This window comes from Podarcis pityusensis (assembly GCF_964106645.2).
Source record: "Podarcis pityusensis genome assembly, chromosome: 1".
Classification (NCBI taxonomy): domain Eukaryota; kingdom Metazoa; phylum Chordata; class Lepidosauria; order Squamata; family Lacertidae; genus Podarcis; species Podarcis pityusensis.
The window spans coordinates 21,856,502-21,882,451 of record NC_138028.1 but is presented as its reverse complement, the minus strand read 5'-3'; the positions used below and the strand labels follow the sequence as shown (position 1 = coordinate 21,882,451).

General features: G+C 42.7%; 1 protein-coding gene across 7 annotated transcripts in view; it reads left to right on the top strand.

Moving 5' to 3' along the window:
- Positions 1 to 25,950, top strand: part of UNC79 (unc-79 homolog, NALCN channel complex subunit) — a 134,635-nt gene that overhangs the window by 15,989 nt on the left and 92,696 nt on the right. For 4 of the 7 annotated variants that reach the window (XM_081001366.1, XM_081001367.1, XM_081001365.1 and 1 more), the window contains exons 3-11: positions 991 to 1,295; positions 4,892 to 5,062; positions 9,110 to 9,202; positions 11,995 to 12,050; positions 14,522 to 14,651; positions 16,379 to 16,443; positions 18,549 to 18,637; positions 20,889 to 20,929; positions 23,621 to 23,649. In XM_081001366.1, coding sequence (XP_080857492.1) covers positions 991 to 1,295; positions 4,892 to 5,062; positions 9,110 to 9,202; positions 11,995 to 12,050; positions 14,522 to 14,651; positions 16,379 to 16,443; positions 18,549 to 18,637; positions 20,889 to 20,929; positions 23,621 to 23,649 — 979 coding nt within the window. Of the gene's footprint in view, positions 1 to 990; positions 1,296 to 4,891; positions 5,063 to 9,109; positions 9,203 to 11,994; positions 12,051 to 14,521; positions 14,652 to 16,378; positions 16,444 to 18,548; positions 18,638 to 20,888; positions 20,930 to 23,620; positions 23,650 to 25,950 lie in introns of those variants that run through there. The other 3 variants (XM_081001368.1, XM_081001370.1, XM_081001369.1) reach the window with 3 other exon arrangements.

The window sequence follows — 25,950 nt, the reverse complement described above, 5'->3', positions numbered from 1 at the left end:
TATTCTAAATTATTTCTCCTTTAGTCTGTAGTGAGTTTGTTCAATAAATAACGTAAGTAGCCTTAGCAATGTATGATAAGACCCTGTCTGATATGCAGCTATACAACGGGTGATGCTTGCTTAGCCCTTAGATTTCAAAAGTAACCATGTTAACAAGAGAGTGTTTGTATTCAGAAAATAAGATGTTTCCTTCCCCTAAATTAAAAACACACACAAACTACCATTCTCATAAGCTCACAAACATGCTGCAGCCCATTGACAATATATTATTTTAAAGCTTTTCCAAACGTAGTTTAGCTAACATTTTAGAAATATTATATTATTTCTAAATCCATGTGCCTGTTGAAATCTCATTATCTCAGATGATACTGACGGAATGTCATGAAACAGTATCATGTAATACATACAGACATTATTTTGATGCAATAAACATGTGATTTTTAAGGCTCTCTTAACAAACACACATGTTTATTCTTTGCTAAAACATGTTTCTAGAAGTGCCACACCTATTTTTTGCAAGTATTTCCTCCTTGGTTTCCAACAACGATGTTCAAAATGTTTTCCCAATATTATCCTTTTCAATAATAATAATAATAATAATACACACATATATTTCAGACAATCTGATGCTACCGCCGTTGCATTGTTTTTCTCCTTCCATAGCAAATTGCATCTAATTTCGCAGAACTGTGAAACATGGGTGTGCCACTGAAACATGCATTTTTATATTTTTGCTCCTTATGAACCAGATAACACATGAGATGCAATGGAAAATTTCCCCACAAGTAGCAGTTTCTGAATTGTATTTTTTCCCCAAGCATGGAAGTGAACTGTTGCTAGATTTTGCAAGATGCACTAGTTATTGGTAGAGATTGCATCTCATGTGGGATGTATCTGGAGTTTTATTATTTGTTTTATAGTGTCATTTCAATGTAATGTGCTGTTCTTTGTGTCTTTGTTGTCTCTTTTTTTTCTTTGTCCCCCCAACAGCATTTTGTCCCGCACAGGGAAGAAGGAGAACCAAGATGCCTCCAATTTGACAGTGCCCATGACCATGTGTCTTTTTCCTGTGCCATTCCCACTCACCCCATCTCTAAGACCACAGGTCAGTTCCATCAACCCTACTGTTACTCGCTCCCTCCTTTACAGCGTCCTGCGAGATGCTCCCACTGAACGCGGCCAGCAAAGTCGTGATGCTCAGTTATCAGACTACCCTTCATTGGACTATCAAGGACTATACGTGACATTGGTGACTCTGCTGGATCTAGTTCCTTTGCTACAACATGGTCAGCATGGTAAGTGGACCTTTTGAATCCTTACAGACTGCTTGGGGGCATGGCATCAACACTAGGTTTGTATGAATGAGAAAAAACAGATTTAAAAAATAGGCTTGAATTGGCACGGATCCAAATTTTGTATCTTGTTTCTGTACTGTAGATACATCATTATCTACACTGGGCTTATGTCCTTAAGAAAACCTTAAATCAGCAGATATCTAGATGTTTTATGTTTTCCAAATTTGACGGATCCAAGGACAGTTATAATGTATTTGTGTAGAGATATGTATCTAAAAATGTTGTCTTAGATTCTAGAGGCACTCTACTCTTCTCTGCAAGTGCTTTAGGAATGGAGTCTTTCTGTGTTTATTTATTAATATTAGTTATTAAATTAATATACAGTTGTACCTTGGTTGACGAACGCCTTGCGACTTGAATGTTTTGGCTCCCGAATGCTGCAAACCCGGAAGTGAGTGTTCCGGTTTGCGAACGTTCTTTGGAACCTGAACGTCCGACATGGCTTCTGCGGCTTCCGATTGGCTGCAGGAGCTTTCTGCAGCCAATTGGAAGCTGCGCCTTGGTTTCTGAACGTTTTGGAAGTCGAACAGACTTCCAGAAAGGATTCCGTTTGACTTCCGAGGTACGACTATACCACCCTTCAAGATCTCAGGGCAGTCCACAAGTGTTGTGGGATCCAGACGTGTTATCGGGGTCAGTCTTGCCTTAACCTACTCCCACTCACCCCAAATCTCACATAGGACACTGCCTTATCCCGAGTTCAAATCATTGATCCATCTAGCTCAGTATTTCTTTCATTGGGTTTCAGACAGGAGTCCTAACCGGAGGCGCCAGAGATCAAACCTGGGACTTTCTGCATCCAAAGCAGATGTTTTTTCCAATGAGCTATGGCCATTCCCCAAGCTTTCCTCATCCATTCTGCCAGCCATTTTAGGCTGGCTGATTTCATTCGTTCTCTCTCACACAAATATACACAACGTCCCAGTGGCTTCTCTCTGCTTGATGGCTCGCTGCTGTGAACGAACAAGTTGGCCCAGCTGTGCAGCATTGTGTCTGCACTGGCACAAGTGTTTTCCTTCTGGTGTTGGATTTACAAAGGCTTCCTCAGCCATCTAAGCCATCGCTTGACATTGCAGCTATCAGGGACTCAACATGCAAAGCAGCCCCTTTTAAATAGACGTTCTTACCCTTCTTTCATTGCAAATTCTGCCCTGCTTCACTTTCAACCAGAAGGTGTAGTTGGCCCTTATTTCCTGTATATATATCCACTGTGTCAAGCCTCCCACAGCTTTAACGTCTTCTGATCTAGGGTAGCTGTGGGACAGGAGAAGGCCCAAAGTTTGGAGGGACCAGTCTGGGTACTGGAAACTTGTGTTCTGAGCTTAAGTACTCAGCTTCCCCTAAAATGCCTTAGCTGCACTCCCTCACCCTTAGTGGCAGAGAACATGCTTTGCAAGCTCAAGGTCCCAGGTTGAACCCTCAGGATTTCCAGGTAGCAGCTGCTGTTCAGTGCCTGAGGCACTGGAGAAAAACCACCTGGCAGGGTAGACAGGACTGGCTTATGTGAACCCATGGCTCAGTTTGGCGCAGCTCCATGTGTTCAGAGACAGGCTGCACCCACAGCATACATTTAAAGCACCGTTATACCACTTTAACCAGTTGTAGCTTCTCCCGAAGAATCCTGGGAACTGTAGGTTCTTAAGGGTGCTGAGTGACCAAGAGACTCCTGTTCTCCTCACGGAGCTACAGTCCTCACAGTGGTTTAGCAATCAAGCTCTCTTTTCAGGGAATTGTAGCTCTGTGAGGAGAAAGTAACTATCAGCAGCCTTGGCAAAATTTACCCAGGATTCTTTGGGAGAAGCCATGGCTGTTTAAAGGGATGTAAAAGTGCTTTAATGGTGCGGATGTGTTCCCTTTTGCTTGACTAGTGTCCTTGGGAGAAGCCATCTTCTATAGAGACAGGAGCCTTAAGAAAGGCATTTACTTGAGGAAATAGGTATCTGTCAGAAAGTTCCTCTGGAAGTTTAGTCGGAAGCTCATTTCTCATAACTTGAAGCCATTGGTTTGGGTTCCATTTTCCATGTGACAGCCCTTTAGATATTGGAAGATGGCTGTCTCCTCTCAGTCTCCTGTTTATCAGGCTAAACATACCCAGTTCCCTCAACCATGCCTCATAAGGCTTGGTTTCCAGACCCTAGATCATTTTGGTCACTCTCTTCTGCACACATTGCAGCTTGTCAATATCCTTTTTAAATTGTGGTGCCCAGAATTGGACACTGTATTCCAGGTGTGGTCTAACCAAGGCAGAATAGAGCAATACTATTACTTCTCTTGATCTGGACACTAAATTTCTATTGATGTTTTTTTGCTGCTGCATCACACTGTTGACTCATATTAAGCTTGTGGTCTACTAAGAGCCCTATATCGTTTTCACATGTACTACTGTCAAGCCACTGAAAATACCAAAATCATTGGCGTAAATCAGCAAAACTGTTATGTTCAATTGCATTCACAGTCCCTTTGGGATCCTCTCATTCAGAAATTCTCGTAGAAGGAGCAGTAATTTGATTTTGCCTTAAAGTTTGGGAGCGATCCAGCCAACAGGAGATCATTCCAAGTCCTAGTTTGGTTTCAATTGCATTAAGTGTCCCATTGAAATCAATGTAACTTGGAAGTGCTTTTAACTTTGGAAATTTTACGCGCCCTGCAGTGCTATAGCTCAGTGGCAGATCATCTGCCTTGCATGCAGAAGACCCCAAGTTCAATCCCAGGCACCTCCAGGTAAGGCTGGGCAGACCCCTATCTGAAACCCCACAGTTACTGCCAGTCAGGATCAACACTATTGAACTAGACAGACCAATGGCCTGACTCACAGGGAGCTTCCTGCTTTCCTAAAATCCAGACAAACAGTCACCTCTGGTGCCTAATGAACTGGGCTTGGTACTTGGCTTGTTGCTGAAGAGGCCAGGAAGCTGGTTCCTCACTTTTTCTAAATGTGTTGGACCAGGCCATGCCTTCCTCCTCTCACTCACTTCCATCCTTCCTTTGTTCTCCTTTCTCCCTCATCCATACTGCATTTTCAGTGCAGTTTGGCTTCTGGTGGCCTCAAGATGATGGTCTAGCAGCAGAGGCAGACCTCCATCCACCTCCTGCTCCTTATAGCCCCTCCTCACTTCTACCGGATCCCATCAGCAACTGCTAGGGACTATCCAAGGCCTGGACAAATGGCACTACCCAAAATGGGCTTATGGGCACTCAGGGTGGCTCAGCCGTGGGCAGAGCAGCCGTTGGGTCAAGCATTATTTTGAAAGGACTAGACAGTTTCCTCCAATTTCTGTTGTAAGCCTCCCTCCCTCCCTCTCTTGCCTCCCAGTTCTCCCTGTGCCCCAGAAGGACTCCTTTGGTCATAAGTGACCTTGATCGGATCTATCACAGAAAGCTATAAAGCAGCTTACCCCCACCTGATACCCCACCTGCAGATGTTTTGGAGGGGGACCAGGTGGTGTGGGAAGGTTGATATAATACGTAGGATGCCTTCTCCCTCTTTGATGGTGGCCATGCATTCACTGTTGTCTGTTTTCTCTTCCTCTTGGCAGATCTCGGACAGTCCATTTTTTACACAACCACGTGCTTGCTCCCGTTTCTCAACGACGACATCTTGAGCACTTTACCGTATACCATGATCTCCACATTAGCCACGTTCCCGCCCTTTCTGCACAAAGACATCGTCGAGTATCTCAGCACCTCGTTCTTGCCCATGGCTATATGTAAGTGAATTCCAAAAGAAAAGGGTGGTGGAAAAACACTTGTGTTTCCCATAGTGACGTGAGTGTATTGTATAGGATTAACCGGCCTGTAGAAACAACCCCAAGGCATCTCCTTGTCCTACATAAAAATATTGAGTATAAATTTTATAGTTACGATGCTCCCAGTGGAATTCAGTGTTGTGCTATTACAAATGTTTTGTATCAGCCTGGCAGATGGAACAATCCCCCTTCCCTTTCTCTCGCCTCCTCTTCTGGGGGTTCTCCTGATTCCCCCTAAGCCAATTTCAGGTGGTTTATGGTGTGTTTGAGGGAACAGAAGCCCTTATGCAGGGCTTTCGCTGACAGGCTTTGTTAGGTGAGTGGTGGAATTTGCAATTTTGCAAATAAAGTGGCATTCTGCGCCAAAGCCTGAGGAAGGATGGCTTTGGGAAATCAAAAAACACTATTGTACCAAAGCCTGTCAAGAGCTCCTTACCGACTTGAATGTTATGGGGCTTCCTATGGATATGCCACTGATTCAGGAACTTCATTGGTGCAAAACACCTCTCATGCCAAAGTCTCCTTTATTTATCTGTAAAAGTATCTGTACGCTACCTATTAGATGACAATGTGCAAGTTAAAACGATAAAAGCAGAGAGAGTAAAATCAGAGTAATATAAATAAAATACGAATGGTAACCCCAAATCCAGAAAGGGTGTAGTGCACAGGTATGTTTTTCATAACAAGTGCCAAAATATCATCTTGGAACTTGTCAGAGTTCTGAGGGGGCTACCACAGAGAAGGCCCTACCCCTGGTTTTCATACCCAGGATACATGGCAGTTCATAAAATACAATGGTTTGTGTCTGAAGTTAGTCATACTCAGTGTAAACCCATTGAAATTTCACATACAACCCGGTATTTTTAAGACTCAGAGTGGTGCTGATTTGCTGTTAATGTGTAGAAAAGGTAACTCTGGAAAGGCATCAGAATTCACTTTCTGTTTACTACATCAGTATTCTGAGGAAATTCTGTTTGTGGTACTGCACCCTAAAGAAAATCATAGGGTGTGTGTGTGACCTGAAAACCAACATTTTTCAGAATACTCTTCCCTGTGCCATACACAAAGCAGCAACCAGCAGTTGCTTCAGATGTCTGGTTCAGATGGGCTCTCCCTGACCCATGAGACTGGACCCTGTTTTATCTGCTTAAATCCCCTGAATTTTTGTTTCATTTGCTTTTATATGCAATTGCGTGTTTTCATAATGCTGTTTTATTGGTTTTTTGGATGTATTTTTGTTTCAATAACTTTTTAAATATTGTATACAAGGTTGAGAATAGAATATTAAGTAGTTTATAAATGCTTTTCAATCTGTCACTGAATCAGTACGCTAATAATAGTGGAATACTTTTTCTGCCCTCTCTTGGCTTCATGTCTACATTTTCCTCTTACTTATGGAATAGTTCTCCAAAAAACAATAGTCAACATTAACTCGTGCATGTAAGATGATGGGAAGAGGTATTTTATTTTTTTTCTCTGCCCATTATGCATCTACCTTTGTATTTGTATTATGCTTGGTGGATTAAAACATACCGATTTACCCTGGCCTTTGAACCTGGGACTTGTGTTTTCAGGACCCACCCTATTTCCAGGACTGTAATTTTAATAATAATAATGATAATGATAATGATAATGATAATAATGATAATAATAATGCATCTTGATTGAGATTTATCTTTGAATACAATATCTGTTTTATTTCTTTCCTCCTAGTTTTGCTTTTGATGCTTTTATGTGTTTTGTATTTTCAATAATATACCATTGGAGCATGCCTATTTCAGAATTTCACAGTGCAATCATATTCAAGTCTACTCAGAAGCAAAAATAAACAATCAGAACTTCCAGGAAAGCAAAGTATAGGGTCACAGTCTTAATTTTTACAAGCAGAATACATCACAACCATTTTCTGGGTCAGTTTAAGAATATGTGTGAAGTCTGATGAAGAATGCTATCTGAGATACAATGCCGTTTTAGCGTATATAAAATCATGAGCTGCTCATGATTAGATTAGCTCATTTGTTGAGTCCCCACCTCCTTTGGGATGCAGAACTGCTTTCTATGGCCACATCGCCAAAGCCTCTCCAGCACACAGCACTTGGAAAAGGCAAGTTCCAGTTTATTTTGCATTTTATGGAGATGATCCCCAGAAGCGAAAGACTGGTGGATGCTCAATTAATATCCAAACGCTATTGGTTTTTACAATTAGTGTTTCACATTCCAGAAGCTCTTTTGACTGCGCTTGCTCTCCAAGACATCCCTGCACTGAAGATCTTGTCTGAAAATATTCAAACCAGCTGGAAATTTCTGCACTGCAGCTGCTTTCTGAAATCATTGATTCCTGAGTCACAATATCTTTAAGCCTAAATAAGTTATTGTTATTCCACATTTGAAAATCCATCCTCTTGCTTCCTTTTATCCTGTTGGTTAACGATTCAGGTAGGGATGGGCTTAGATGTAGCGATCTTTTATATCGATGCCAGATCTTTAGCAAAGCTTTTTATTACTCCAGAGTAATTTATATAGTGGGATGCCTATAATATTTTGCTCCCGTTTTGAAATATCTGAACATTATTTTATTGTCCGATCTGCTAACCAGTTAATACAATTTGTAATATACAACAAAGTTAAGTTTGGAACCAGAAGCCTCTTTCCTTATCATCATCCTTTTTTCTTTTCTTTTTTGCTTTTAAGCTTGCTTTTTTTTTGGTAATTCCAAATGAATTTCAATGAACGTTGTTGCCAAGTGTTCAGCAACGGTGGTGACCATGCAGGAAGTTGTACAGCTCATGATAGCTGCAATCCTATATGATAGTCATCTTCAAATATCTCAAGGGCTGCCATATGGAAGATGGAGCAAGCTTGTTTTCTCCTGCTCTGGAGGGTAGGACCCGAACCAATGGCTTCAAGTTACAAGGAAGGAGATTCTGACTAAAGATATGGAAGAACATTCTGACAGCAAGAGCTGTTCGACAGTGAAATGGTCTCCCTTGAGAGGTTGTGGACACTCCTTCCTTGGAGGTTTTTAAGCAGAGGTTGGGTGGCCATCTGTCATGGATGCTTTAGCTGAGATTCCTGCATTGCAGGGAATTGAACGATATGACCCTTGGGGTCCCTTCCAACTCTACAATTCTGTGATTCTGTGATTCCTTTTGTTGGCCCTGAATCTCCCAACGTTCGTAGCAAGTCTCATTTAGGTGGACAGATCTGCACAATTGCTCGTTCTCATGACGTGATGATTGGCTTAGTGTTATGTGCAAACCAGGCAAATGTGATTCAGGGAGGAGTCTTTGGCTATACAAACTATAGTGGTACCTCGGGTTAAGAACTTAATTCGTTCTGGAGGTCCGTTCTTAACCTGAAACTGTTCTTAACCTGAAGCACCACTTTAGCTAATGGGGCCTCCTGCTGCTGCCGCCGCACAATTTCTGTTCTCATCCTGAAGCAAAGTTCTTAACCCAAGGTACTATTTCTTTTCTTTTTTTTTTTGTAAAATTGATTTTATTGAGAGATTTTTTCAAAAACAAGACATCAGTTTCCAACCTGTCAGTGATTACATACACCTGACATTTAAAAAGAACAATACAAGCACACACTGTAAAAACATCCAGCTAAGCAAGATTACAACCGTTTATATAAACCCATCTAGAGATGCTAGGTATTATCCATCATAAATTTCATCCCCCCTCTCTCTATATAGCAAGAAACCTGCTCTGCCTTTGCTTTTGAGGACACGTCAGTTAGGAGTCATGGGATCAATTTGTTCCATCCCATGCTGTCTGACGTGCTACACCTTCCAAATGGTTAGCGGAGTCTGTAACCTGAAGCAGCTGTATTCAAGAGTCTCTAGAATACTGCAGTAAGATGTATTGGGATAACCTTCTGGAAGATATCATGCTTGTAGTGTCACTTTAACTGAATAGTTAGAAATTCGATATTTGGATGAATTGCTTAGAATAATAGGCAAATTTGCATTGCTTGCTACTAACACCTTGTTTGTTTTCTTTGAAGTGGGCTCCTCAAGAAGAGAAGGAGTACCTGCTCATGTTAATCTTTCTGCCTCTTCAATGCTAATGATCGCAATGCAGTATACATCCAATCCTGGTATGTACGGTTTTCTGACTGTTTGTTCACCTGTCATTCTTCCTGGACATAAATCACATAACGTTTAAAACACGGAAACAGTGAAAAACGTTTTTTGAGCAGAGCTACTGGAAAGCTACTGGGATGCGGGTGGCGCTGTGGGTTAAAGAACAGAGCCTAGGACTTGCCAGTCAGAAGGTTGGTGGTTCGAATCCCCGCAACGGGGTGAGCCTCCGTTGCTCAGTCCCAGCTCCTGCCAACCTAGCAGTTCGAAAGCACGTCAAAGTGCAAGTAGATAAATAGGTACTGCTCCAGCGGGAAGCTAAACGGCATTTCCGTGCACTGCTCTGGTTCGCCAGAAGCGGCTTAGTCATGCTGGCCACATGACCCGGAAGCTGTACGCCAGCTCCCTCGGCCAATAAAGCGAGATGAGCGCCACAACCCCAGATTCATCCGCGACTGGACCTAACGGTCAGGGGTCCCTTTACTACTGGAAAGCTAACACTACATGAATTGCTTCTCAACCAGTTCTTAATCCTTCTCGCTGTGTTCTTATTTTGCAAAAGAACTGAAAACAGCCCCATGAGAATGTCTGAGTCTAGTGCCGGAAGCAGCTATTTTGGTGATAATTAATTTCACAGTGTTTCAAAAGTACATTTGGATCCCAGTGTTGGAGACTTTGAACCAGTTCTATAAGTTCTATTTTAACACCAGAAAATTAAACAGCTTCAGATTTTTTTTTTAACTAAACAAAACCCCACAACTGCCTTAGTGATAATTAAGGAACACTGAAGTTTCACATTAAATTTAGAGACGAATGTGTTGATTGCTTCATATCCTGCACTTTGGTAAGTTTCCTAATGACGCCTCCTTATAGAAGGGCAAATTATGCCTCCTACAGTCTCATAAGTTGATTGCAATTAGAAAGATAGGAACAGTCATGCTGGATCTGATAAATATATTCAGTTATTCTGTGTGAGGTATATCTGCCACCTTTAAAAAACAACAGACTGTACCAAGCAAAAAACAGCAGGTGAACCTATCTCTCTTGTGGCATAGATACACTGTGCACTCATGCATGGGCTTCACCTGTTGACTTTCTCCTTGTGGCACACCTATTACGGCACTGCTGTTGTTAAAAAGATACCAGACCAGATCCTTCAAAAGAAGTTTCAAAATATTTAGGAAATGAGTTGGCCAAACTTCCTAATACTCTGTTCTTAAGGTTTCTATTTTCCTTTTAAGATGGGTTGGATTCAGACTTAGCTGAATTCAGCGCACTGTTTTACAATGGTTCCAGTCCTACCTACATGTTTACATCCAAAGAGGAACACCGCCAGAATTCTCTTTGGCCCCAAAATCCAGACACACAATGTTGTTGAGAAAACTTCAAAAATCCAGACATTTGGCCAATTTTCCAAATTTCCCCTGGAGGCTAAGTCCGTCATGCCAGATGTATGGCAACCCTAATTTATTTAACATCTACATGAAGGAATTGGGAGCAGATATTAGGAGGTGGGGTTTTTTTTTTTGGGGGGGGGAGTGCCATCAGTATCCTGATGACACCCTGTTCTGATTCTCCACAGCGTCTGAGTCAGGTATGGATGTCCAAGCTGTGGCTGCCAATTTGTTACCGAGCCAGGTTCAGAATGTTATTACCAGTGTTTAAAGCCCTAAACCACTTGGGACCAGTGTATTTAAAGGACTGCCTCAACTTTTGTACCTCCATCTGATTTTCATAATCTGCACCTGAGGCACGTGTGATGGGTTTGTGGTTACATCGTGTCTTCATCAATCAGAAATGGAGCATTCAGTGTGGTGCTCCTGAGATTTCTTCGACCACTGAGGTTAGGCTGGCTGCACCGTCTGAAAACCCAGTTGTTTCAACAAATCTTCTCTTGAAGGTTACCCATATTGTATTTCTGTGAACTTAGGTGAACATTCTGCTTTTTGTTACCTATTTGTTATAATTTTGGCTGTGTTATGTGTATCAACTTTAAATTTAGCAGTCTGTACACAGCATAGACACTTTTAGATATTTTAAAACACTTTTCCGCTTTATTTTCATTGTATTGTTTTACCACTTCAGAGTTTGCCACCCCAGGCTCCTTCTGGGAGGTCAACAGTGGCATCAAAATAAACAGACAAACAATATATCTTATATGGTTGTGATGTATAAAAAAGTGGAATGAATTATAATAAAGAAAGTAAGGTATCATATACATCTTTTACTATGCTTACGATTTATAGAATATCTGTACTGCAAACTTTCTTTAAAATCACATTTCCTCAGTTGTTTTCAAAGCAGTGTACACACAAAGCAGTCAAGGAAATAGCTAAAACCTATTTCATTGGGTCAGTGCTAAGCATGACCAAGTCTGGATCTAACCCAGTAAGTTTTCTGCATACAGGCATGCTGAATCACAGGGAGCACATTCACACATGCATTCTCCCATGTGGGTTCTGATACAGGCTCATGACGACTGTATCATGTGAGCTTGATGAACATTTGAATTGACTTCCTGAATCCATTTAAGGGATGCTCATTGGAATGTGGTGGGGGCTCTCTTTCAATGGAGGTTTTTCAACAGACGTTGGATGGTCGTTTGTCAGGGATTCTTGAGCTGTGATTCCTGCATTGCAGGGAATTGGACAACTCCATGATCACCCTAACCAGACTTAGAAACTGCTATTGCTATGCATTTGCTATGCAGGCTTTGAACTGGCAGCTGTGAATTAAGCCAATCAGCATGCTACAAAGCACTTTCGTTCCTTCATTTCGTATTTCAAGGAGTCTGCTTTTTCTCTTCCAGTGTACCATTGTCAGTTACTGGAATGCCTTATGAAGTACAAACAAGAAGTTTGGAAAGTAAGTGTCGGACCAAATATATTTTACAAAAAGAATAGAATGAACAATGCCCTATTTTAACATTGAAATCCTAGTAAATGACCAAATCAGTTGGGAAAATGTACATGTCTGATTCATTTCTTGAAGGACCGTATTGCAATAGGAATTTGTGCATGCCATTCCCTCCTGCATCCTAGGTGGAATCCTTCTTCATGATATGTTTTTAGAAGTGACTTAGGCCACTGGGGGAAATAGCATTGTTGCAGTCTTTTTGTTTCTTTAAAGCAAATCAGTTCAAAACAACACATATTCATAGAGGGCTAGAATGTTTCTTTGTTTTGTGGTTTGCAAAATTTAGGAGCCAGCAACATTGTCTAGAACAAGGTTTCCCAAACGTGGTTCTCCAGCTGTTTTTGGACTACAACTCCCATCATCCCTAGCTAGCTGGACCAGTGGTCAAAGATGATGGGAACTGTAGTCGCCAAACAGCTGAAGATCCAACTTTGGGAAACTCTGCTCTAGAACCCAGAGTATGAGGTAGGAAGCTTGGCTTTCTGGCCTTTGCAGCAACATAGTTGGTCATTGCTGGGTCCAAATTTTGTGGCTACTGGATTCAGGACTGGGCCTACCATTCGGCAGAGTGAGGAAGCTTACTTAGGAAGATGATTTTTGGTCTCATGAGAAGGGCAGTAAATTGATTGCTATTTACCGTATTTTTTGCTCTATAAGACGCACCAGACCATAAGACGCACCTAGTTTTTGGAGGAGGAAAACTAAAAAAAAAATATTCTGAATCTCAGAAGCCAGAACAACAAGAGGGATCGCTGCACAGAGAAAGCAGTGATCCCTCTTGCTGTTCTGGCTTCTGGGATAGCTGCACAGCCTGCATTCGCTCCATAAGACGCATACACATTTCCCCTTAATTTGTAGGAGGGAAAAAGTGAGTCTTATAGAGCAAAAAATACGGTAATTTTGCATTTCTACTGCCAGAGAAGGGGAGAGGAACTTGCAGAATTTTCTGTTTGCAGTGCCTAAATAACTTAGTCAGTCATGGGTAACTTGCCTTTCCTTAAAGAGAACGATGCTGGTGACCATTACCTTATGCATCTGTTCGTCTGTGTCTGTTTGGTGCTTCATACACTTTCTGAAGTTCTATTGTTTTATTTCTCTTTCTGGCTGCATACATTTAAAGCACGTGACCAAAGAATCACGGGAACTGTAGTTTTTTAAGGGTGCTGGAAATTGTAGCCTTGTGAGGGGGTAAACTAAAGTTCCCAGGATTAATTGGTACGGGGAGTAATGTGCTTTAAGTGTATGGTGCGTATGAAGCCTGAATTGCTTCATGGGAGCTTGGCTCTGAAAATTGAGTAATAATTAAATGGAATAAATACAGTGTAGGACGCACCTCTATTGTGCAGAGGGGAGTATGTGCTCTTCTGCCTCAGGTAGCAAAATGCCTTGAACCAGCCCTGCCTGGGTGTTTCCTTTAACTTGGATTGCTCTACTATACCTGATTGTCTTTTTTTCTAGTTTGTTCAATCTTTAGCAGCCCTGTTTTCAATTAATAAGTGGTTTGCAATTAGTGATGGGCAAGACATTTGTTCAGCTCTCTTTTTAATGTGGACCAACCTAATTCACACAGGGGAAAACAAAATGCAGACCAAATCGCAACTATCCTTTTGAAAGTTTTGGTTTCTCTGAATCCTCCGCCCCAAATGTGTGCAAAATACATATATCAGCAAAAAGGGTGCACATAAATGTGCAAAAATCCATTACATATCAGGAAATGGCTTGCAAAAATGTATATAGTAGGGAAAGCGAACACAAAAATGTGCATGAATTTTCACGATGGCTAAAAAAAAAAAAAAAGCTCACAAACCAATGTGAACTTAATTTAAGATTAGAAAAATGAGAAACTGAAAGCTTTGCCCATTCTTGTTCACAGTGCAGCCACCACCAAGACAAACTACAAAACTAAACTAAAAAGGATAAAATAGCTAATAGCTGCTGCAGTTAGAACTGTGCAGCATATAATTACGCATTTAAAGATGGTTGAAATGAATCTTTTGAACCTGCCTCAGAGCAAGTAGAGTAGGAAATTCTGTGGGTGTCAACAGGAGGGGGGATTCTTAAGTTTTGGCAGCACCGCTGAGCATTCACTCCATATAAATATCCCAAGGAGAACACAGGGCAGCTAAAATAAAATACAATACTAAACAGAACAGAGGCAGGTGTTTTGAGGCAGTCGTTGCAATCCTGGTTGCATCTACTTGGAAGTAAGCCCCAGTTGAGTTCAATTGGGCTTGCTCCCAGGTAAGTGTGTAGTTGCCAAGACTGCTGCCAAACATCACAATCCTAGGCATGGTCTACTCAGTAGTAAGAGCCACCGAGTTCAAGTGATCGGGTATAGGACTGCAGCCAAAGTGCAGGCCTTCAAAGGTACCCCTGTGACACCTTCTGAAATTCAACCTACAGCCCTGTTTCTCTTTTAGGATTTGCTCTACGTAATAGCGTATGGTCCTTCTCAAGTAAAACCACCGGCCGTACAAATGCTTTTCCACTACTGGCCCAACTTAAAACCACCCGGGGCAATAAGCGAATACCGAGGACTGCAGTATACAGGTAAGTGATGCTCAGCCCAGCTGTATCTTAGAGCTGGATGCTGAAGCCGAACACAATATTGTCGTGGATGCTAAAGAGATGGATGGTTCCCACCCCCGAATTGACACATTCACTTCTAACTATTGTGTATAATGCAGTGTGTTCGCAGAACTGTGTAGTAAATGCTTACATGCATCAAGGTGTTTCTGGGTTAACGTGTTCCTGGTAATTTAAAAAGTAAAGTAGGTGACAGTTTCTTGACTAGAAAAAGAGTTCAGTGTTGGAATGCGCTCCCAAGGTACTCCCTCGGTGTTTTTTCAGATATCTCTCAGATATACTTTAGACTTAGGAGGTTCTCTTTCAGGGCAGAGGGCTGGATGAGGTGATCCATTGGGCACCTTCAAATTCTATGATTCTATAATGAAATTGCTGAGTTGCGCAGTAGGTCAGGCATGACACCTGTCAATCTGCCGCTGTGTGAATTCCCCTCTTGATATCTTTTCTGTAACTTGTTTGGATTCCAGGAGGGTAAGGGAAATGTCTTTCTTGGCTTCTCTGCTCTGCTTCTGCGTTCTCTCTTTGTTCTCATGTAGGGGCAGTTCACATGTCCTATTCTTTTAAACATTACTTTAAAAGGGGGAACAGCTCACCTGAAGCATGGAGATTGGGAGGGGAAAGTCTGATAACTGAACCAGCTTTCAGCGTGCTAATATACATGCCAGCCACTCAAATTGTGAAGCTGGGAAGGCTTGTGCTACAACAGACAGACTTATTGTGGGTTCTCATTTTGATACTATGGCCCGATCACAAGTCACGTACGAGCTAGAATGAGCTGCAGGTGAGCTTCTGGCTTGTGTGATCCCATCACATTTTGATGGGAGGAGCAGTTCAGAAGCTTCTGCTTCTGCTTTTGTTCAGCCACAATGCTCCTGAGCTGGAACTATGGTTAGTTTAAACATGCCAGCCTCAGAAACCATGGCTTGGAGCTAACTTGCTTTAAACTAACTATAAACCAGTTTGTTGCTCCAGGAATGCAACAAACCATGGTTAAGCAGAAGTGGAAGCAAAAGCTTCCAGGGTCCTTCTAGTGGCTGTGCAAGAGGAAGAGAGAGGAGGAGGAAGCAGGTGAGCACAAAGTTCATTGAAATTCATTACTGCTCATTATTGTGACTTGTGAACACAGCCAGTTCTGTCTTAACTCTGCAATGGCCCATTCCTCCATGCAAGCAAGCAAGCAAGCAAGCAAGCATGCAAGCAAGCAAGCGAGCAAGCAAGCATGCAAGCACATGCTGCAAAAGTCAAGTGATGAATGACTGTGTGAACTAGCTGTAGAAATATATTTTACTGTATATGCAGAATTATAAACAAGACTTCCCAACATTAGAACAGAGGGAGATGCTCATCGAGTTCAGTGTATTTAATGCCTCTCTAGGTTCCCAGGCAGAATTCTTTTCTGCAGGCAGCCTGTTAGTGTTTAAATGGACGTGCTGATCACTGAACCTGGATCCATAATGCAGGCATGCACTCCCAGTGCCCCTCAATTCTATAGTTGCCAGAGCTGACATCAGAACTGGAGAGTAAAAATAATTCTAAAGTGGTGTTCAGTATCTCAACCTGAACCTGAAACAAAATCTCATCACCTGAAATGAGTACAGCTGGTAGAAATGGTCTCTCAGCATTGTATCTGACCCATATTTAGCTCATCAATAAACTTATGTGTGTTCATCAGTGATGGTTTTGTTTTTCAGCATGGAATCCCATACACTGTCAGCACATTGAATGCCATAATGCCATTAACAAGCCAGCAGTGAAGGTAATGGACACTTATGCACCCCTTAGACTGTGCCCACTGAGGGGCTAATGATGTTCCAACAGTTTCTGGAATAGTGGGGTTATCTGTCATTAAGAGTGAACAAATGAAGGGCCGGCCGCATCTCCAAAATACCTTCTATTCAAACCAAGGCATTGCCAAGCATAACCAAACAGCAACCCCTGTATCCCTACCATTCAGTTGGTTAGAAACTTTTCTCTAGTTTGCCCCTGGAACAGGGATTTCTTCTTAATCCTGCTATAATTCTGCACCCAGAGACAAGTTGCCTCCCCTCAAAGAGACACATTGCTTCCCATGCCCCTTGTACATTGGACTACTTGGAATGTATACACTTTATAGAGGACCAGAGGCCTTACCGTGCCAGGAGCAGAGTGTGACCAAGAAAAGGTGGCCCTAAATTGGCCCCTCCTCCTATATAGGATAGTCTTGCCTGTTGGAGCAGTTGCTATCTGTCTTTGAGCCACTGTTACCATCCTTCAGCTACAGGACTGGAGTCCTGTGCAACTGTAAACCTAAACAGTACATTGCATTCTGTACTGTACTTTTGACAGCAGAATACTGGTAAAAACCACACCCCAGTTTGGGTTGGTGTTCCTGGGTAGCATCTTCATTCCTCAAATAGCTCAGGATGAAGGGTTAAACTACATATTATGCTGAGGACATTGTCAGTGTGCATGTAATGGAATTTTTAAATAAGAAAATTAATACAAACCATCGTGGGGGGGGGGAATTTTCATCAGAACCGCAGTGCATGGGGAGGAGAAGGTTAATGCTCCCTTTGGCATCTGTGATTCCAACGAAAAGTGCCCTCCATGCTGCAGTGATGTTCCCCCCCGACCATGTTATTTGCTACACTGGGAGGGGGATTTTTGTCAGGATCATCACAGCAGGAAAGGAAAGAATCAACCCTCCTCTCTCCATGCGCTGTGGTTCCAATAAATATTTCCCCCTGTGCCTAGTACATGGTCACTCACTGCACGTTAGGAGTATAAATTTGTTTGGTTCTAATTGGGTGGCGCTGTGGTCTAAACCACAGAGCCTAGGGCTTGCTGATCAGAAGGTCAGCGGTTTGAATCCCCGCGACGGGGTGAGCTCCCATTGTTCGGTCCCTGCTCCTGCCCACCTAGCAGTTCGAACGCACGTCAAAATGCAAGTAGATAAATAAGTACCGCTCCGGCGGGAAGGTAAACGGCATTTCTGTGCGCTGCTCTGGTTCGCCAGAAGCGGCTTAGTCAGGCTGGCCGCAGCTGTCTGCGGAGAAACGCCAGCTCCCTCGGCCTGTAAAGCGAGATGAGCGCGCAACCCCAGAGTCGTCCACGACTGGACCTTTACCTTTACCTTTAATAGCTCTGAGTGGATATGATAGCATTTGAGCAGAGCTGAATGTATGATCTCATGGTAATTAGAGCAGAACATACTGAACATTACAGAAGACTCGGGGATACCACCCAAACTGACATCCCTGTGTTGAGCTCCCCAACCATGAGTAGTACCACCCATTTCCTATGTTGATATCAGGGCATAACCTATGATTCCTGAGCAGTTGCATATCAGGGGTTAACAATGACCCTGAATGACTCTCATGCTCTAAAAGAGCCTACTTGCATCATTCCATCCAGTAAGTTGCTTCCACATTTCAGTTCAGAAGACAAGCAGATCCTGTTCTCTCTTAATATTGTAGTTTAAGAGCCTTTTCTATTCTTGTCCACCCCAAATCTTGTTTGTGCAGAAGCTCTGCTTAGTTTGCAACTGATTTTTCTCCATAGAGAGCTCTGCAAACATTAATACGTTATTCTGAACCATTAGCAATGACAGTATTCTGCCTTCTTTCGCTGCAATGCCAATATCCCAAACAAAACATTCAGCTCACCTGTGCCATCTTAATTGATGAGCCTCTCCCATACCTAAGCACAAAGAAAGCTGGTACGAATGCCTGAGAGAGGCTCGAGGCTCATGAACACAGATTCCCTTTTGTCAGTGGAAGCAATGAGGTGGTGTATTTTTTGGTCACATGCAGGGGATTTGTGTTCACTGACTAGAGCACATTTCTGGAGAGAAACTGATCCTGTCCTTCCTGTGTGTTTCAGATGTGCATAGATCCTTCCTTGTCTGTGGCTTTGGGTGATAAACCACCCCCTCTCTACCTTTGTGAAGAATGCAGCCAGAGGATTGCAGGGTGGGTAGACTTAAGAGAGGCCGACCAAACCAAAAGAATCATGGTGAACTTGAGAAACCTCTATCCTAAAAAGCTATGCAAAAACTTTGGAACCTGAATTAAGTCAAAAGCCAAAGCCACACAGCTTTCTCTTAAGCTGAATGGTTAAGTACCGAAACTTCTAGAAATCAGAATAAATCAAGGCACGTTTGCAAGTAAGTGCAAATGCTATTTGATGGTTGAGCATGGTAGACCAATCTGGTCTGATTTATTAGACACCCAAGTCCATGTGGTATCACAGGAAATGATTTGTTTGGAGGCAGTTCCACTCTTGCTGCCAGAAGTTGCTGTCTCGATTGCAAAACAGCCCGGTTTACTTTGGAGAGGGAGAAAAAGGATTCGCCGGATGTTGCAAGGAAGGATTTTTCATTCAGGATGAGCGACTGCAAACTGGGAAAAGCAAATTGTTCCGATGGAAACCTATATCCACAAGAAATTGCTCAGGACACTTCTGATTTTGTATCTTGGTGGGGGAACAATATTCCCTCTGCCTTTTGAAACACATCCCCAGAGGCGCGAGGTCTGGAAATGGGATTGCAGCAGGGGCAGAGAGGGGTTTTTTTTTTTTTAAAAAAAACTTACCTGCATGCCATGGTCCCGATCTAAATCAAGCCCTAAAAAGTTGTGTGCAGGGCAACACATCTAGTTTGGCTCTGAAGGGGTCTAGTATGGCATCCTCACATCTAAACCTGGCATTTCAGTTATTTATTAAATATATAACGGGGTCTGTGTGTGGCGAAATTCCAAAGTGTAGGTGCCCAATTCTGATATTGTACAGAGGAGACCTCCTGATAAGATGGTACAGTGGAACCTCGGTTGTCGAACATAATCCATTCCGGAAGACCGTTCGGCTTCTGAAACCTTCGACAACCGAGGTGCAAAGGGCTGTCAGCAATATCAATGGTGAAAATTGAGAAACGTGCCTTGGAAGCCGTTCGACTTCCGAGGCGTGTTCAAAAACGGAAGCAATCACTTCCAGGTTTTCGGCGTTTGGGTTCCGAAATGTTTGGCTTCCGAGATGCTCAAAAACTGAGTTTCCCCTGTACCTGTGGGAGGCCCTCATCTTCAGAGTGCAGTGGTTGAGATAAGGGGTGAGAAAATATTTCAGGTATCCTAGTCCCAAGCTGTATAAGACATTATACACCAGAACTAGCACCTTAAAACCTGGTAGTCAGCTGGCAGCCAGTGCAATTCTTTGAGCAGTGGCATAACATGTTAGCCCCAGTGAGCATTCAAAGTACTGCATTTCACACTAACTTCTGGACCAACCTCAAGGGCAGCCCCACACAGAGCGCATTGCAGTAATCTATCTACCATCCAACCTTGGCTGTGCAGGATTAGGTTATAAACTTTGGCACAAAATCATGTATTTTTTCTCCATGCGCCAGTTATTACAGGGAAGGGATAAGACGACTTTCCATCTCAACAAGGCATTGTTATTGCCTTCCGCGAGACATTTAGAAGGGAGCATTTTTATAGTGTAATAAAATCGTAACAGTGGTTGCCGTTCAGTTTGGCGGGTTGCGGTTTAGAGAAGCACATTTTAAAATACACCGTGGCTTCACCGCTTTGATAGCGTTTTCCCTTAGTTTCAGAGTCCAATAATAATAAAAATTTAGGGCAAAGAAATGCACATTTATTAAAAAATTAGACCAGAAGGTGCACTTCTTATTTTCGCCTGCTGCTTTATAGAGGCCTTGGCATCACAGCGAGGCCATTTGCAGAAGGGGGGAAAGGTAATTTAATTTTATAGAAGTCACCTTGGTGGTGAAGTCATCTTTGATTTAAACCTGAAGTGAAAATAATTAAATTTGCTAGGAGGTCTGGCTTTTAAGCAGGAACAAGCGAATTAGATGGTGGAGCTGTTTGTTCTCTTTTTATGTTGGGATCACACCCGTGGCCATCTGAGGATAGTCAGAGGTGCTCTGTATTTCTTCATCTAATTGAGAATTTTTGATATAAGCTGCCAAAAAATGGGTAGAACATAGCAGACCTGACATCAGTACAGCAGTAATGTGCGATAAATGCAATGTGACAAAGTAGTCCAGTTCAGAAGTAAAAATGACAGAGATAGATACTATCCATAATCAGGAGGAGCCCAGCCTGCGCAGTTTAAAAATGGCTTTTTCATATTTTATTTTATTTTGGTGGTGGTGGTAGTAGTAGGGAAAACACATCATAAACTACTCTGATTCTTTCCTTTCCTTTTAAGGGATCACAGTGAATGGTTGATTGATGTTCTTTTACCACAAGGTAAGACCATTTAAAGTTGGATAGCAAGTACTAATGGCAATACCGTGATATGGGTGTTTTTATAGAATCATAGAATTGTGGGATTCTACGGGTGCTCAAAGGTCATTCAAACCAAGCCCCTGTATCATAGCTTGGGGGTAGAGAATGTGGCATGCATGCAGGAGGCCCTGAGTTCAAATCCCTGGCACCTCCAGTTTAAAAAGTCAGGATGTCAGTTTAAAAGTGATGGGGAAGACCCTCTGTTTGAGACCCCGGAGAGCTGCTGCCAGTCAGAACGGGCGATACTGGACTAGATGGGCAAATGGTTTGAGCTGACATAAGTTCAGGAATGATCAGAGTTGTAATTAAAGATGCCAGAGAATCCAGGCAAAAGTGGGAAAGGAAGCGGAAATGGCAGCAGTTCAGTTTCCGAAATGGAAATCGGTCAAACAAATATGACTCATTCACATTGTTGCTTTTAAGTGCACCATCTATACATAATTAGATAGATAGATAATTTATTACGGTTGGAGACCAGCTTATAAAACACACTTGGGGGTACAGTCACAGAAGGAAAACAAACAATTAAAACAATGTACAACAATAAATTTAAAAATAATATACAACAATAAACTACCGCAGGGAGCCGATCCAGAGTCACCCATAGAACTGAGTTTGGGGATTTTCTTAATGAACTAGTTTGAGTTGGGAGGTTGTCCGCGCCGACAGATCTGTACACAGAATCTGGCCACCATCCGGGTCGTCTTCTGATCTTTGCCCAACAGAAAAAGGTCGAATTTTTGCTTTTCCGGGAGGTCAGCGAGCCTCACCAGCAGGGAATCAATGGTCTTACTACATGCCTCTTTATAAAAGGGGCATCTAAAGTGCTCTGGGCTTCCTACCTCCCCCAATGGACCGGCGCAAAGTCTCTGAGTGTATGGGACTTTTTTAAAGGCTCTATCCAGGACCAATGAGGGTAGGGCCGAGCTTCTGGCAAGTGTGAAGGCCCTTCTTGCATTTTTAGATACGAGAAAGAAGAGATATGCTGCCGGTGCGGCTATATCTCTCTCGATTTCTCCAATTTTATAGTCGGGGCACCTCGAGCAGTCCCATTGTCTCTCAGTGTCTATGATTCTTTGCCTGACCATAGCTTTTGCCTGGCCCAACCCCAGGCTTAGAAGGGCTTGAGGGGCAAACCCCATTTTCTGAAGGGTGTTCAGGACTGCTGTCTGCCAGCCTGACTGGAACTGGTCGCAGAGAATCAGTGGGACTATTCCTCGGGGGAGCAGCTTCAATGTCAGCCATTTGTAGATTGATGTTAGGCACATAATTAGTTACGTTTTTGACATTGTTTTAACATTTGATTTCCATTGAAATGAATGGGGTGTAAGTTACATAACTTACATTAAATAGTGCACAGTGAGATGACACGTGTATTCTTCGCGGGAAGCTGAACAGCAGCAGAAAGGAAGCAGCTCTGATTGCAACAAATAAAGGTTGGATTGGTGGTGTAGGAAGGGGGCAGCGGTGGGTGCAGACCGCCTTGGGTCTCATCCCTGAGGGGGGTGAACGCTGGGCCTGGCCTGCAGCGCGCCTGAGCCACACGTCTCTTTTTTCAGTCAGAACTCACCGGAACTCGGTTCCGGCACCTCTCAGGTGGGCGCCATTGACATTCTAAGAGAATGAGGGAGGTGCTCATGTTGAGTTATGGCACCTCTTTTTCTAGAAAAATAGCACTGCATATTAATTATAGCATAGTATAGTATAGTATAGTATATTAATCTTCATGCAGTGCTGGTTCCAGAATTGGGTGTTTTGTGCAAAGCAGAAATGGTAGCACTTTTCTGGAACCTGGCAAATGCTGTATCTTGACACCCTCTGGTGCTGATCCTGTTTTTGTGTATTTCACTAACCCTGAACATTTTGGGGGTAATTTGTTGTGAGTTCGGCCAGTGCTTCTTGTGGTGAAATCCAGATTCTAGTAAGCCCTGAGTCTGGTGCCAGGAGTTCTACCCCACGGAGGCCTGACAATTTATTACGAACCCAGAATTTAGCGGCACTCTCTATTCCAGCTCTTCTCTTGGCTCAGACTACTTTTACCATCTGTGAATCTCTTCTTGTGCTTATTGTTCCAATGAATTCACTGGCTTCTACCTCTGTATGGAGAACAGGGTCATGCTAATACTCCTTGTGTTGGACTGGCCAGAATCATTTACCATTTCCATGCAGATGGGAAGCAGGGAATACCTGCCATGTTTTAGAACTGTAAGAGAAATAAGCTCTGAATTACAAAAGACGTCTCATTCTAGACGTCTAAACCTGCTTAGCTTTGCAAACAGAACTACAAGAGGTGTCTCATTCTGGAAGCGTTCTGTATGGCTAGCGGTCTGTTTCCAGCACACATTTATAATAAGAGAAGCACTGCTGGATCAAACCAGAGGCCCATCTAGTCCAGCATTCTGTTCTCAAAGTCTCTAGCCAGACATCTATGTAAATAGAGGCATTAGTGCAATACAACTCTCCTGTTCACGATCCCCAGAAACTGCTATTAGGAGACATAAATGTGCTGAACAGGCAAACAAGATTTTTGATGGTCACACTATCACCACCTCATAATTCCATTTTCTCTAGAATATCTTGTAAGGCCCCAGATCAGCCTGTCAAAGGAGTGATCATAACTGTTTTGATATTCCGTTTACCTTCCCATTACAGCCGAAATTTCTGCTATATGTCAAAAGAAGGTAAGACTCTTCCATCTATGTGATGGGGCATCACTCTCAGCTTTTTATTTTTGTCTGTGATTTCATCTCATCGTCACACGCAGTGCAAATATTCTCCCATTGTCGTCGTTTTTGGTTAAGAGATGGAGGGTTCTGTCGTATTGGAGTCTGTGGAATGTTGCTGGAACGTGTTGACATTGTGCTTCTGATTACTGGGCGTTGATATATTCAGTGGCTATTTTCAAGCGCTGCCTTGTTGCCATTCATTTCACCTTGCGCAGTTCGGTGTGAGTGCAATCCACAAATAATTGCTGTGGCACGAGGCCCGTAGGAATGAATGGAGATTACAAGGATAATTTAAAGGCTTCAGCAGAACAAAATGAAGCATGCTTACAAATTTACTTTCATCTAGTGATTCCTTTTAGCGTCTCAAATGAACAATTTGTTCTCGTTTGCTCAAACTGGAATTGCTTCAGCCAGGCTTTGCACCTTGGAGTTGTCACCACTATTCTATCAAAATATGGCCTTCTTATTTAAAAAACACACACAAGATCAAGGCACTGCTTACCTTCCCCTACCTCACGCCATGACATAAAGGAATTGTGGCACAATTAGACCTAGGATACAGCTATACAGCTGCAAATATAACAGTTTAAGTGTGTTTTAAGGGCATTATACAAAATTGACATTAGATGGCGATGGTGAGCTTATGGCAAATTCAATATATTTTTCAAAACGGTTTTTAAAAAGCATTTTCACAGTGTGTCTTTTTTTATATGTGTCTAGAATCCACCCTAGAGCAGGAGACTGAAGATGGCAAGAGGAAATGAGATATCTTGTTCACAGTTCCTTGTTACATTGTGTATGGCAGACTTGTGGGGTCTGCTTTATTTTTTTAAAAAAACCTAGTACCTCAACATCAACCAAGCGGAGCCATGTATGAAATTTTGGGAGCAGCCAGTTGCAAAATGGTGGCCCAGGGAGTAGAGCCAGTTACCTCCTGCACTCTGGGCTTTTTTAAGTCATCACAGTAGTTCCACACTATCCATTTAAAGCATATTCAGCACACACATAAAGCACATTACTTTGCCTGGATAATCCTAGGAATTGTAGTTCCCCCCCTCACAAAGCTACCATTTCCAGTGCCTTTAACAAATTGCAGCTCCCAGAATTATTTGTTTTAAATGTTTAGTGCAGATCTTGACTGAGAGGCCTGGGAGCAGAATGCTGAAGGGTCCTCATTTACCATGTGCTGTAAAAAGGAGAAAATTCCAATGTAATAATTTCATAAAACATATGCATTTGACAACAGAAGCAGTGTAAGATTCCATGTCGCTAAAACTGAAATATATACACCCTCCAAAAAAATTGGAATTCACTTGTATTAATACCATGCGCCATCCTAAGCTTATTTTCTCTGAAATAAGCCCTACTGATTTTGATAAGATGAATTTAAGTGACATTATTTACAGTAAGTATTCACTGACCATCTTTTAAAATACACACATTGACCAGCGGTATGATTTAGTGTTTCGGAGGGCACACTTGGAATTTTGCAAAAGTGCTGTGTGTTGCCACAAAATGGGTGCCACGTGGGAGGGCATAGCCAGTCACAAAATGGCTGCTGCAGGGTTTGTGAGAGCAACCACAGCATTCCCTCCCGCAACAGGACATCCATTTCACCAAAGGCAAATAAAAAGGTAAAGGTACCCCCTGACTGTTAGGTCCAGTCGTGGACGACTTTGGGGTTGCACGCTCATCTCGCTTTACTGGCCGAGGGAGCCGGCGTACAGCTTCCGGGTCATGTGGCCAGCCTGATTAAGGCGCTTCTGGCGAACCAGAGCAGCGCACGGAAACGTTGTTTACCTTCCCGCCGGAGTGGTACCTATTTATCTACTTGCATTTTGACGTGCTTTCAAACTGCTAGGTTGGCAGGAGCAAGGACCGAGGAATGGGAGCTCACCCCGTCACGGGGATTCGAACCACCAACCTTCTGATCGGCAAGTCCTAGGCTCTGTGGTTTAACCCACAGGGCCACCCGCAAAGGCAAATAGGTAATGCTAAAATGCAACTATCACACCGTAGTGGTTTAGTGAAGGGCAGATCTGGGGAATATATCCCCCTCCCCCAAACAAAAAAGCCATTCATTTGAAACTCATGTTCTGCTCCTGCAGAATGCCCATTTCACAGAAGTCAAGCCAACCGATTTCACTAAATTGCATCCAAGTAAAATTCTCCTGCCAACCTAGCAGTTCAAAAGCATGTCAAAGTGCAAGTAGATAAATAAGTACCACTTCGACGGGAAGTTAAACTGTGTTTCCG